At 42.7% G+C, this 13,824-nt stretch overlaps 2 protein-coding genes across 2 annotated transcripts; both read left to right on the top strand.

Annotated features, from left to right (window-relative positions):
* Positions 1-230: 230 nt before the first annotated feature.
* LOC103724240 (vegetative cell wall protein gp1) lies at positions 231-7,900 on the top strand. Its single transcript, XM_039121197.1, has 2 exons — positions 231-390; positions 6,594-7,900. The coding sequence occupies exons 1-2, from the start codon at positions 231-233 to the stop codon at positions 7,727-7,729; spliced, it is 1,296 nt and encodes a 431-aa protein (XP_038977125.1). The 3' UTR covers positions 7,730-7,900.
* On the top strand, positions 7,883-8,437 carry LOC120107766 (pentatricopeptide repeat-containing protein At4g20090-like). Its single transcript, XM_039121196.1, has one exon. The coding sequence runs from the start codon at positions 7,883-7,885 to the stop codon at positions 8,435-8,437; it is 555 nt and encodes a 184-aa protein (XP_038977124.1).
* The last annotated feature ends 5,387 nt before the right edge of the window (positions 8,438-13,824 follow it).

The following is a 13,824-nucleotide window of genomic DNA, read 5'->3' as shown; positions in this document are numbered from 1 at the left end:
CCTCCTTCTTTTTCTTTGGGAAGTGGCCTATGAGCTCCCCGAGCTTCCTTCTCAAAGAGGAGAAATCTCCACCTTTTATAGCCTCTGTCGACCCCCTGTTATCTCATGGGAAGATAAGGGCCAAGAAACTGACACGGGCGAGACGCGTAGCAGATTTAATCCGGGCGTTGGGATTATAGTCTGGGAACTGATTTCGTTGAAGAAGTCGGTTGCTCCCTTGGATGCAAAGGATGGCGAAGATGTGGATGTTGAGAGGATCTCGGACACTGCTAGCTCATGGGATGAGTGGAAGAAATCGCCACTTCTTCAATGCGTGGGAGGAGATCTTGGACGCGGCTGGCAGCTGGGAGTTGACCGCGGATGAGATGAAGGCTGGCTTGGGATTTGAAGGTTGGCAGTTGAGATATAACGAAGCAGGGGATGCGGAAGGGAGTGATCAAAATATGAAGCTTGGGACTCGACTTGATTCGAACGGGTGAAGAAATCAGGGGAGAGAAGTTGGGATCTCGGCTGATGGTTGGGAGGAAACCGTGGACTAAGTTGGGATGCTCACGGGATAAAAGATTTCCAGGAGATGATGATGAATCGCGGATGATGGAATGCTGGGATTTGTTCCGAAGAAGGGATAAGGAAATGAATTTATGAGCTGGGAGGATGAGCTCGGGAAGGACGTGGAGGAAGTCGCGGAGAAACAGGGGAACAAATGGGATGAAGGGGATTCAGATAAGGAAGGGGCACACGGCTCAGTTCTTTGGACATGGGAGATCTCATGCGGGATGCTCACGGGATACTCGGTCATGGTTTCTGAGGTGTGAAGCAGAGGATGGTGCTTGGGATGGCTGCTGGCTTCCAGACGCGGGGATCAGGGGGGTGGTGTTCTCGGCTGAGAGGAGATGCCGGAAGAATTGGATTTGGGTTCATCCCGTGGATCATGGGATTCTTTTGGTGGTTATTCCGGAACAGAGGATAAGCTTGGGAAGTTTGCTGGGAGTAGTCCGGAAGGATGTTGGGATGTGTAGAAGATAAGGATGCTGGGAGGAAGATACGATGGGAAGATGAACTGGGATGCAAATCCGGATGGGGTTGATCCATGGAAGCTTGGAAGAAGAATCGGAAGCATGGGAGATGAAGATGAGCAAGATGCATGAGCAAAGATCATGGGATTCGGCTGGTGGTTATTCCGGAATAGAGAAAGAATACGTGTGGTTGCCGTGAAGCTCGCAAGGATGAAGCTCATCCGGTTGAGATGCGGCTGGGGAATCTAGGAGGTGGGTCGAACGGCTAGGAGTATGAACAAAGGAGTTTGTTCGTGGACGTGGCTTGGATTGATGAAGACTCGGACTCTGTTCCGAAGCAACAGGGAATACGTGGGTGGCTGAAGTTATCGTGAACGCTGGGAGCTAGGAGTTTGAAGTTTATCCGTGGATAACAGAAGGCTGGATGCATTGGATGGTTATGGATGCAGGGGAGATCCGTGGATGGAACGAGAGGAAATCTAGGAGTTGGGAAGAACAGTGACGTGGATGGGAGCTTGGTCGTGGGGAGCATGGAGTTTGGATCATTTGAGTAGGGGGAAGATGCTGGGATTCGGGTAAGGAAGCAAGGCTGGATTTTTAGGACTCAGCTCTATCTTGGTTTCGGGCTAAAGAAAGGGACTCAGATTGGTTGAAGCTAACACAGGGGAGGATGATGTGGACATGGGTTCAGCTGCAAACGCGACCTGCATACATTAGGCTCGACCAATAAAAAGAAAATCAATCAAACTTGAATAATTTATTTAAAATGAAATGAGGAAGAAAACACATTTTTTTAGTTAAATTTATAAAATATATGAATTAAAATAATGATAAGTGCTATGAAGAAGAGGTTAATTTATGCATTATTTAGCACTTATCAGAACCCAAACTTTTTTAAATTTAAGCTTATGATTATTACTCAATTTGTTGTTGCTAGACTTTCTATAGTTACATTCATATACTTTATGTCCTAATCTATTGCAGCAATGACAAGTTATATTTTCATTTTTGGCTTTCACAAATATGTTCTTTAAGTATTTTTGTTTCTTATTTGTTTTATATCCTAATCCAGCTTTATCATATACAGCTTTTTGACTATCAAGAATCATATTTAATTTGGTTGAGCTAAGTGTAAACTTGTCTATTAAGGATTTGTATTTTTCAGCATCTTCTTTTAACTTGACGTTTTCAGCAATTAGATTCTCGGTTTCATTTGTGAATCTCCTACTTCGTGTTTCATGGTTATTAGATAGTTTCAGCTTCTCTTCGATAAGAGACTGATTTTCATCTTTTAGAACTTTATTTTTATTGATTAGTTTTTTGTGTTCCTCCATGAGTTCTAAAAATGCATCATGTAATTCTTCAACAGTAAAATCACATTCAAGTTCAGAATCTACCTCATCGTCATTAGCCATATGGAAGATTTGGGCCATCTCTTGTTGATCTTCCTCTTCCGAACTTGACGCCTCACTTTCACTCCATTCAGCCATGAAGTTCTTCTTCTTAAGTTTTCTTGCCATCCACTTCAATTCCGGACAGTCTATCTTGAAATGTTCGGGCTTGTTACACTCATAACAAATTGGTGTTTCCTTTTCCTTTTCTTTGTCCTTACCCTTTTCTTTGCTTGAGCTACCTTTCAAGAAGGGCTTCTTTTTATGAAATTTCTTCCTTCCTCTCATAAATTTTCTGAATTTTCTTCCAAGCATAGCCATTCCTTCTTCATCAAATTCCTCCTCATCATCAAATTCTTCCAATTCAGTTTCCGTATTTTGGAATTAGTAGTCTTTAATGCAATGGTCTTTCTTCTCTTGACCTCATCTTCTGAATTTTGCCTCATGGTCAACTCATGGGTCATGAGTGATCCTAGAAGTTCCTCCAATTGCAGTGTATTGAGGTCATTTACTTTCTGAATTGCTGTTACCGTTGGCCTCCCAACTCTTGGTAGAGGACCTGAGAATTTTTCGCACCAATTCAGAGTTAGTATAAGACTTTCCTAAACTCTTTAGCCATTTATGATTTCCGTGAAACGAGTAAACATTTCAGTTATGGACTCAGTGGATTCCATTTTAAACAATTCATACTTATGTACTAATATGTTTATTTTTTGACTCCTTAACTTGATTAGTTTCTTCATGTGTGACCTCCAGTTTATCCCAAATTTCTTTTGTAGAGATGCATGTAGATATTCTATTGAATTCACTTACATCTAGTGAACAGTAAAGCACATTAATTGCTTTAGCATTTAGTTATGCTAGTCTTCTATCACTCTCATTCCAATCCATTTCTGGTTTGGGAATGATTGTGGCCCTCTATACTAATTAATGGGTGTGTGAGGTCCTCTAGTTATAATATACCACAATTCATAGTCTAGAGCTTGAATGAATATCCTCATCCTAGCTTTTCAGTATGTGTAATTAGTGACATTAAATAGAGGATGTCTATTTGTGGATGACCCTCACTCATAGAACATCCTACTTGGGTTGTCATGATATTTGTCTCTTGATTGTGAGATCAACAAAATACTATGTGAGCACCTTGCTCTGATACCACTTGTTGCCCAAGGTGACAAAGCCAAGAGGGGGGTGAATTGGTTTTTCTAAATTTTTGCTATCTTACTTTAGTCAATTGATGAGTGAGTGAAATTGAACTAATACACAATACAAACATACAAGAAGTATAGTGGTTCGGTGCTCTCCTAAGCACCTACGTCCACTCCCCAAGCGACCCTTGGGAATTCACTATAATTCTACAGATTACAGTTGGATTGTTTTCCGGGCTCACAATCCAAAAACCTTTACACTTTGGTTTTCCGGGATCACCAAAAATCTATGTTGGTTTTACGGACTCACCAACGAACCTTTACAATTGGTTTTACGGGTCACCAATAAACCTACACCGTTGATTTTGCGGGCTCACCAACAAACCTTTACAAGGTGATTAACAAAAGAAAGAAGAAAGTTGAAGCTCCTAGATGAGCAAATATAACAATTATAAGCTACAAAGAAGAGTTTATAATATAGTTATCGCTTGATGAAACTTCTCTCCTTCTTTGTCAAGAATGCTTTACTCTTCAAGGATGGATGGAGCTCTTAATATCTCTTGGAATCCACTCAACCACTTTCTTTTAACTCTTTGAATGAAGCACTTGGATGAAGAAGATTAGGGCTCTTGTCTTTCTTGTGTAAGCTTTGATATTTTGCAAAAGGATGTTTTCTCTGATGAATAGTGTCCCTTTAAATAGTTTTCCTCACCCATTGAACACCCCCCATTGGTCAGATTTCAAAAACTAGCTGTTACTTACTGTTGGAGGGACAAAAAGAACTTCTGCAGAACTAGCCGTTATGCTTCTGCCCGTGCTTGGGTCGACTCAACTTTTACTGGGTCGACCCAACTTTCACTTGGGTCGACTCATGCAACATTGGGGTCGACCCTCTCAGGAAACACAGAACCTTGTATTTCAGACTCCTTCACTTGGGTCGACTCAACAATTTTTGGGTCGACTCAAGGTTCAGTTGGGTCGACTCAAATTTCACTTGGGTCGACCCTCTCAGAGATTCCAGAGAACTGATTTTTGAATGACATAGCCTTTGGGTCGACTCATGTTCAATTGGGGTCGACTCAAGGTTGGGTCGACTCAAGTTCCATTTGGGTCGACCCTCTCAGAAATTCCAGAGACTTGTTTTCTTGAGGCTTGAAGATGGGGTCCGACTCAACTTTCACTTGGGTCGACCCAAGTACTGTTCATCCGTGCCATTTTGCAGAAGTGTGCCAGATGTTTCCTTGATATGCCGGGGTCGACTCCACCAATCTTGGAGTCGACTCAATCCACATTTTGCTGCAAACTTAAGGTTAGATTCATCCATATAATCAATGAAATAACTTCAAACAATTTTGAATATATGTCATGGTGGTGCTACATACTCTAAACAATGAAAATTACTATTGTCCACTTAAGAGTACGTTTCACTTGAAACTTTGCCGAATTGAAATTTTGAATTCACTATCCCTTTCTATCGCAAATTTTATCTTATTTTTAATTCATTAAAATACATCTTGATCTCATTCTACTAATGTACCTGAGAGTGACGAATTAGTAATGATGTATCATATTACCTTGTAATATTTAATTAGGTATAACCCTCAATGGTTGTGTTAATCATCAAAATAATGCTATCATCCTCATAGAGGGCCATCCTAACTTATATCGTGCTTGGAATGACATGTGATGTTGGGCTTGAACTCTAAATCACAACTTAACTTTCACAAAAAAAAAAGAAAAAAAAAAGAAAATGAAATGCAACTCATAGAAAGTCTGCCTTCAATTAAGCTTGAGACCATCCACATAAGACATCTTCGAGCATTTGGAAAGGAGAGAAAGGCGCCCTTGGAATTTAACAACCTTTGCAGATTCGATGTGCTTTTGGATTTAATGTCGTTGTGACTGCAAATGTGATGGGTGAATAGAACAATTAATCTTTAAACATATAATAGATAGACTAATATAATACTATTGGGTGTTCCACTTGAGTTCAAACATAGGCTACATGGCATTATGAATAAGAAAGAAAACATAAACCTCAAGGCCTTCAAGTTTCCATGAGAAACATTTTAAAACTTTAAAAGGTTTCAATTAACACCATAAATTTAATTTAATATAGCAATATGCTCCAATCATCACTCCTGATCTAGCGCTACGGCCAATCCAGTTTCATTTTCTTCGAATGGTGGTATAATAGTGGCAAAAATTCTTGAAGGATAAAATACCTGGATCCACGCTACTTTCTATTCTTCCTGCCACCCATATCATTTTGGCTAACCTAGTGTCTCTAAGTCTCGCCTAAGCAAACTTGATGGCGCACCCTCTACCTTGATCAATCAAAATCTCCAAGAATACTAAGTTTCTTGGTTTGCCCGGAATAGTATAAAAAGGACGACAATAAGCTTTCTAACATGCACGGTAGGATCCCACATAGACATCGTCACGTTGTTTCTGGTGGGATACTATGCAGTTATTATCCCACTATTTCTGGAGAGATTTTGTGCAATCATCATCGAAGCTGTTTCCAATGGGACACGACGTAGCTTCCATCATATCAGTAAGGAGACAATCAAAGCTTGCTCAACAATGGCTCTGATTCATTACATCACATTACATTATAACTACAATGTATAGTTTACATATTATATAAGATTTCGAGCATCATGATGTCAAACCAGGTTAATTTCAAGTATGGTTAAAAATTAATCTTGACGCCTATAAATTTGGTTCAAGTTCGATTCAGTTTAAATCTGAATCAAGTTTGATCAAATCTTTTAGGTGCCAAAGCTTTGCAAGTTAACGTGCCATGTTAGGAAGAATATGTTTAGAGAGTCATGGAGACTCTGTTTCACTTTTAACATACATCAAGAAAAAGGTGGCAAAAGCAAAAAATCGAGACTCTATTGATATAGAACTGGCGTTACGCCAGCCTATGAGGAGCCATGCGCCTTTCACGCGTTCTCACCAAGCTCCGCGTTAACCCCCGGCCGTCCTTCCGTGGCTTCTCCAACGACCCTTCACCGCCTCTCGCCAATGAGATCTTCCGCTCGGCCCGCCGATCCGGCGGCTACACCCAGGGCGACGCCACCTATCTCTCCCTCGCCCGCGCCTTCTCCGATGCCGATATCCCGGACCTCCCCGCCCTCCGCCGCCTCCTCTCCCGCATGCCGCCGCGACCCCGCCCCTTCCCCGAGCGCGTCTTCATTCCCATCTTCCGAGCCCTCGGCCGCGCGGGCCTCCCCCTCGCCGCCCTCCGCCTCTTCGATCGCCTCCTCCCTGCCTTCCGCTGCGCCCCCTCCGCGCCGCTCCCTCAACTCCGCCCTCGCCGCCCTCCTGTCCTCCCCACGGCCTCCCGCCTCCCTCGCCCTCCCCTTCATCTCCTCCGCCCTTCGCCGCCACCCTTCCCTCTCCCCCAACCTCCTCACCTTCAACCTCCTCCTCAAGGCACTCTGCCGTTCCGGCTCCCTCGACTGCGCCCTCAGCCTCCTCCGAGATCGCCGCCTCGACGCCGGCGATGGCCTCCGCTTCCCCCTCCTCCTTCGCCCGACGTCTACTCCTACTCCACCCTCATCGATGCCTTCGCCCGCGCCGGCCGTCTCGACGACGCCCTCGCCCCTGCTTGACGAAATGGCAGCTCGACGGCGTGGCCCCTCCACCGTCACCTTCAACTCCCTTCTCCGCGCCCTCTGCCGTACCGGCGACCTCCCCGCGCCGCCAAGTTCGCCCGCTACATGCTCCTCAAGGACTGCCCCCCCGACCCCTCTCCACCTACAACACCCTCGTCCACGGCCTCTGCCTCCGTGGCCGCCTCGACGACGCCGCCGCCCTCCTCGCCCGCATGCCTCGCGACGGCTGCAAACCCAATGAGGTCACCTACGGCACCCTGGTCGACGGCCTCGTCCGCCTCGGCCGCCCCTCCGACGCCAAGCACCTCGTCGAACACATGGCGGCGAATGGCCTCCGCCCCAACGAGTTCATCTACTCCGCCCTCATCACCGGCTTCTTCCGCTCCGGCGACCCGGACGAGGCGACGAGAATATGGGACGAGATCACCGCCACCACCACCTCCTCCTCCTCCTATATAAAGCCCAACACGGTTCTGTACACTGCCCTCATCGACGGCTCTGCCGCCACGGGCGGATGGGAGGCCGCGGAGGAGCACTCGGTACGATGACCGCGGAGGGCTGCACCCCGAATGTGCTGACCTTCAGCTCCATCATAAGGGCTACTTCCAGGCGGGCAACAGCCAACGGGCGCTCGCCACGTGGAATCGTATGGTTGCACTCGGGTGCGAGCCCAACGAGGTCAGCTACAGTATAATTGATCCATGGCTTATGCGAAGAGGGGAAGCTCAAGGATGGTAATGATGGCCTGGAAGAACATGTTAAACAACGGCCGCACCCCAGACTTGATCGCGTACACCTCCATGATCAGAGGGCTGTGCGAGGCCGGGATGGTGGATGGAGGGATGAGGCTGTTGAACGATATGCTGGCTCGCGGAGACGTGGAACCGGATGCCGTCACCTATAACGTATTGTTTCATGGTTTGTTGGAGGGCGGTAACCTCACCCGGGCGATGGATTTGCTGGGTCGGATGTTGGATAGGGGGTGCGATCCGGATCCGGTCACCTGCAACATATTTTTGAAATGGTTGGTGGTGGAGGGAAAGGGGAGGGAGTTTTTGGATGGCTTGGTGGTGAGGCTGATCAAGAGGGGGAGGGTGGAGGGTGCTTCTGAGATTGTGGAGGTGATGCTGAGGAAGTGTCTGGCTCCGGAAGCATCCACTTGGGAGAAGGTGCTGAGAGGAGTTTGTAAGAGGAAGAAGGTTTGGAGGATTATTGATAGTGCTGGGTGGAGATGTGGGGATAAAAGTTTTGAATAGTTGAGCTTGTGTTGTACATTTATTTATTTTTTGTAACTTGTATGCCTGAATTCTTTTTTGTGGCATTGGCACAAGGGGCGATGAGTTTGATTGTTACGAATAACATTAGTCACAAAATCTTTCTTATGAGAAACATTGAGTTCAAGATTTCCTTTAACCTAAATGCTGTCTTGTTTAGTAACTTATACATGGCGGCTCAGTTGCCTGTGCAATTCCCAAGCGACTCTAGATTCGGCCAGTTGCCAGGACAGAGCAGATTGCGAGCGCATCAGCCAGTTAACTACAGCATTGTCCTTGATCGGTGCCAATATTATTCACTTTAAACGCCAAGGTCGGCGGAATTGTCCCAAACCGGACGATTTCGACCGATCTGAGCCGTACCGGTGACATCATCGGATATGGTTCCGGCTGGTGGCTCATTGGTACGTTTTCGGAAATGGAAATGAGATCCGTTGTCAGAGCCGAACAAAAGAAAGGAAAGAGAGAGCGAGCAGGTGAGAGAGGGGGAGAGGTCGAGAGAGCCGATAGAGGCTGCGGCAGGTGAGGCTGTGGCCAATTCCTCTATTTCGAACGAAACAAAGTCCGGCTCGCGGTTTAAATAATTTTAGATTTTTTAAATGAAGTCATCAAATCGCTTGCCGACTTCACTTAAAACTTGCAAAATTTTTTAAGGCCGCGACTAAATTCCTATTTCGTTTGAAACAGGAGAACCGGCCGCAACCCTAGCCTGTCGCGGCCTCCGCCCGCCCCCTCCTCCGCGGCGTCCTCTACCCTCCGCCGGCGTCCGCTTCCCTCCCTCTCTCCTCCTTCTCTCTTTTTCTCTTTTCCTCTCTCCCATGGTACCCGTGCCCTCGCTCATCGGTCCAAGGCCCGGCACGTCCCATATCGGCTCGTGCTACCATAGAATTGGTACGGTGTCTGGTACCGGTTCCTCCGACTTTGCTTTAACCATTCCCATATGCAATGCTGACGAAGAGAAGGGGGGAAGGGTGGATCCAGAAGGCCTTGCCACTGTGGTAATGCCGCTGCAGTTCAGGAGAATTGAAGGAGGTGGGATCATATGAGGTATGTTCAGTTTCATGGGCAGAATACAAACTGCAGCAGCATTGAAGAGACCTTTCTGACATAGCTCTGTTATGAATTTGGGACAATCCAAATTGCAGACAGGTGTAGCTAAGCAGTAATATAAAGGGCATAGACTACCAGGCTTGCCTGCCTAAGGAAGGAATAAGACAACAGTCCTTGATGCAGATGTTCAATGGTGTTTATTTGGGTCTAATTTGGTCATTCTACATCGATTCTGGAGTTCCTTTAGAATGAAGTTAAAGGGGACCATCGCTGAACTGGTTCATTAGTGTTGATAAGTTTCCCAGGGTATCCATGAAAAAGATAATAGAAAGAGGCTTTTCTAATTAACAGATTTCACCAATAAAACCCTTGCCTCTTTAAACAAGTTTAAAAAACTGCTTGTATTGGAAATGAGCGTTAAACCGCTAATTGAAAGCAATCAAGAGCATTTATTGTTTAAATTGTACTGTGGGAAGGAAGGTATACCTTGTCAATTGCTTCTGTTGCATGTGAAAATTCGTGCAATACCCCATGCCTCCTTTTAATGCAATCTTAGAAGTCCTTAGCTAAGATATGGTCGGTCGGGTAGAATGGTAGAATTTCCTAGATCTGGTGAGTTAGCACAGGCACAAACTGAAGAAAATTTTTTCTACTCTGCTGCGAAAGCTGTTGTAACTTTGCAATTCTGCAGTCAGGAAAGACTACACAACTTCGCATCCATTATTAAAGAGAAAAGACCTATATCAGCTTCACACTTTTTTCCTCCTCAGATGATACAAGTTGACATGCTAAAACAATGTTTCAGGATCTAAATATTGCATCACACAAGCAGCTCACACTTCTTATAGCACCATAATTTAATGACAGAAAATTTCAGCAGGACTAAGATAAGTTTTTGGATTTGTCCCTTTGAGATCACTTAAGAAGGATGTCCTGATTTGCTATTTTAATATTATTCTCTGTTTCTGAACTACAGATTGATGAACTTTAAGCTCGCACGATGTTTTATTGACTCTTGAAATATTATTTCATTCATGACAAAAGGATTATTTCCAAGAAAGATAACCATCACTTGTCATCCTCTGGGACACAATCAAATATATTTTTTATGAATCAGCAATTTCACTAAAGAAAATTCCATCCCTCCTAAATTGCTTGGGAATGTTTTGTTCATCATTTTGACTAAAAGAAGTCGAAATTACAAGGCTCCTTCTGCTGTCGCTGCTTTCCACACATACTTGAGTAAAATAAACATGACAAAACAATTCAGCACATAAAACAAGTTCTTGAAAAGTTATGGTTCAGTGAATCAGTGAGCCACATGCATTGCACATCACTAGTCACAGTTTGATGCCAAAGAAACTTGATTTACCCCAACTGAACTAGTTCACATTTGACATAGACAATCCAAGCATGGAATCTATGCCTAATCTGAACGTAAAACCAGATATGAATAAGCTTCGATCATCTATTGAAATTATTTTTTTGATTTTCTTATACATCCTACTCTTCTTCACAACCTCCAACTGCTGGTAGTTGAAAATTTGCGTTTCTTTTAAAATAATAGCTCAAGCATTGAAAATGTGCTCTCTGAAGTTAAAATCATGCTATCTTGTCCCATGTTCAGGCGTCTCTATCTCAAGTGGCTTCAGTCCTTTGATAAGCATCAATATATATATAAAGCACATGAGGTTTACTCCTCAATAGAAGTGTGCATCGAGGTTAATTAACAATTTCAAAACCATAATAGCAATAGCAATTTTAGACATATCAGTCCTATATCATTGTTTGAACCAATTTTTTACATGCCACAGTTTCTTATTCTAATTAGTGATAAAATACAAGATCTTAGATGTTGATTTAAGAAAAGCATATGTTTATTAGTTTCAATTATCCTCACTAGCATGCTCTTTTATGCAAATATTTATCTTATATTCGATATTTTAGCCCATGTATTTATGCGTTAACATATCTACATTTGTTAACCATTTCTGATCATGCACTGAAGTTGTATATCATGCTATTATTAAGACAAAAAACTATTCTTGTAAGAGAATTGGACAACGTAAGGTCTTGATATATATGCTGGAACTCAGTTTATCCACAAAATCTGTGCATGAGTTTTTGAGCCCAAGTGCATCTCTCTCTCTCTCTCTCTTCTCTCTATCTCTTCTCTTCTCTTCTCTCTATATATATATATATATATATATATATATAATATATATATATAGAACCACACACTACACATATACATATATATATATAGACATATATAATTAAGATAATGTTATATCTGGTGTAACTCTTATAGAGTTACAATATTTTTTTTAAAGAAAGTAGATAACGGAAGTCCCACATTAATAATCAACCCTTTAGATGTGATCTATAACCTCTAAATTTCTTACATATCGACAATCTTTTCATTAGAGATTTGTAGCTTATACATCAAGTGGTCAAAAAATATATATTATTTCAATTTACTTAATTGTTTAATTTTTGACCACTTAATGCACATAACTAGAGTTCTCTAAATGATATAATTTTTAGTAATGCAAGTAGTTTAGAAATAGGAACGGCCCGGATCATGGATGTAGGATTCCCATCATCCAATTTCAAAAAATATATGACTATATATGAGTTTACACTAGATTTGTGTGTGTGTATACTTGTTTGTATACAGCAGAAAGGCTTAATTAGGGATAAAAGAAAGTTCCTAGGATTCCTCTTTGTCTATGATTTTAACCAATAAAAGGATATTTTAAGATAGTGTTATTAATGCAAACATGACTTCATGGATTTTATAACTAACTTTGTATTCTCGCCCCTATTGACCGTATGGACCTTATTCATTGACTTCTCAAGTACGTGAATGGGAATTAGTTCTCCTTTTATGTAGGCTACATCTGCTCCTAATCAATTAGTATCCTATGCTTAAACGAGTATCCTTAATTTTGTATTGGATTTTGCTATAACTATTTTTTCTTCATAAATTATTCATATAACTACTCCACTGCTCTCATGTCATGAGTGGGTGGGAAGATAGGCGTAACTTCCCTACTCCTATCAATATCGTGGTAGTAGTAATGTCCTATCCATACCATCATTTTTGACTCCACTCGATTGAGACTTCATTTTGGGTTGATAGTTCTCGCCCCCTCGGTCTACACTGCATTCACTCATTTTGCACCCTTGATGTTTTAGCCTACATCTCCTTGATGTATCAACCTTTAGATCATAGTTGTTAATCTGGATGCAGTGTAAACAATGCTCCCCCAAATGTTATTAGTCGACAGCTAAGAGGGTGATGGAATTTATTCAATACTATATCTATCGACCTAATTTTGGAATTGGGTATCATTTAACTTGGCCAATTCAAAGCCATGGAGGATTTGGTAGAGGTGACTCAAACTCAAGCAGTAGGTAAAAACCATGAAGGATCTGGAAGAGGTAAGACTTATCATTGTGTCTGCCCCCGAGCATATGACCTCGATGTGCAAACTATCCAAGGAGAAATTAGTGGCCTCCATTGATGCAATTGCCTCCCAAGACCTTTGATGGTGATAAGCTATATTGTAGGATAATAGCACTGTTCCCCTCCCTCCATCTATTACCGCCAAAGTTTGCTGTCTGAGTATCCGGACCCTGTAATAATACCATCCTCTTAACAATATAATATGTGGTATAGTTCATACGGCGAGGTATATCCAAGTGTCAGTATATGTATGAGACTACGTACCGGTTCGGTACCCGGTGGTGTGTACCAACCGATACGGCAAACCTTGGTCCACAATGGTATCACTGAGCCTTCAATAATAGAGACTTGTGTTGGGCGTAGGTTGACTAACCCTTCACTAATATTTGTCTTATAATTACTATCTGGGCAGCATACTGATGGTCCAAAGTGGTCCGGTCCTAGTGTTCAACAAGAAATATCAACTCTAATATGATCTGGTATAATTTCTCGCTCGCTAGTAGGATTTCTGTCTTGCCTCAATCTATAAATCTTGAGGACTCCATAAACAGTCTCAGTCTCTTTCTCTGATAGGATGAAATTCCAAAGTTAAGTTCCTCAAAGACCTCAATATTTTCATGCAAGGATTGATAAGCTGATTCATTCGCCACAAAGACATGATTAGCTAATTCTACACAGTATACGTTGGAATTTGTTTGTGGTTAAAGTATCGGCTCTTGATAATAGAAAATTGTTTCGACTTGTTCTAAGCACCAAGATTGAAGATGTCATGTAGTGCTTCATAGTGACCTTAGCATGGTGGCATCTTCACTCTTAACTGCTTTATCAATCTCTGAGCATAGAAGCA

Source organism: Phoenix dactylifera, unplaced genomic scaffold (assembly GCF_009389715.1).
Source record: "Phoenix dactylifera cultivar Barhee BC4 unplaced genomic scaffold, palm_55x_up_171113_PBpolish2nd_filt_p 001011F, whole genome shotgun sequence".
NCBI classification, from domain to species: Eukaryota; Viridiplantae; Streptophyta; class Magnoliopsida; order Arecales; family Arecaceae; genus Phoenix; species Phoenix dactylifera.
The sequence above is the reverse complement of the archived record's forward strand: the minus strand, read 5'-3'. Positions and strand labels throughout refer to the sequence as shown.

What these genes read in the sequence shown, in the direction of transcription:
- LOC103724240 (XM_039121197.1), top strand. Translation starts at nt 231, where the DNA reads ATGGCGAAGATGTGGATGTTGAGAGGATCTCGGACACTGCTAGCTCAT. An exon ending in GGCTGGCTTGGGATTTGAAG is followed by an intron (nt 391 to 6,593) that starts GTTGGCAGTTGA and finishes CTCGCCAATGAG; the next exon opens with ATCTTCCGCTCGGCCCGCCG.
- LOC120107766 (XM_039121196.1), top strand. Translation starts at nt 7,883, where the DNA reads ATGGCTTATGCGAAGAGGGGAAGCTCAAGGATGGTAATGATGGCCTGG.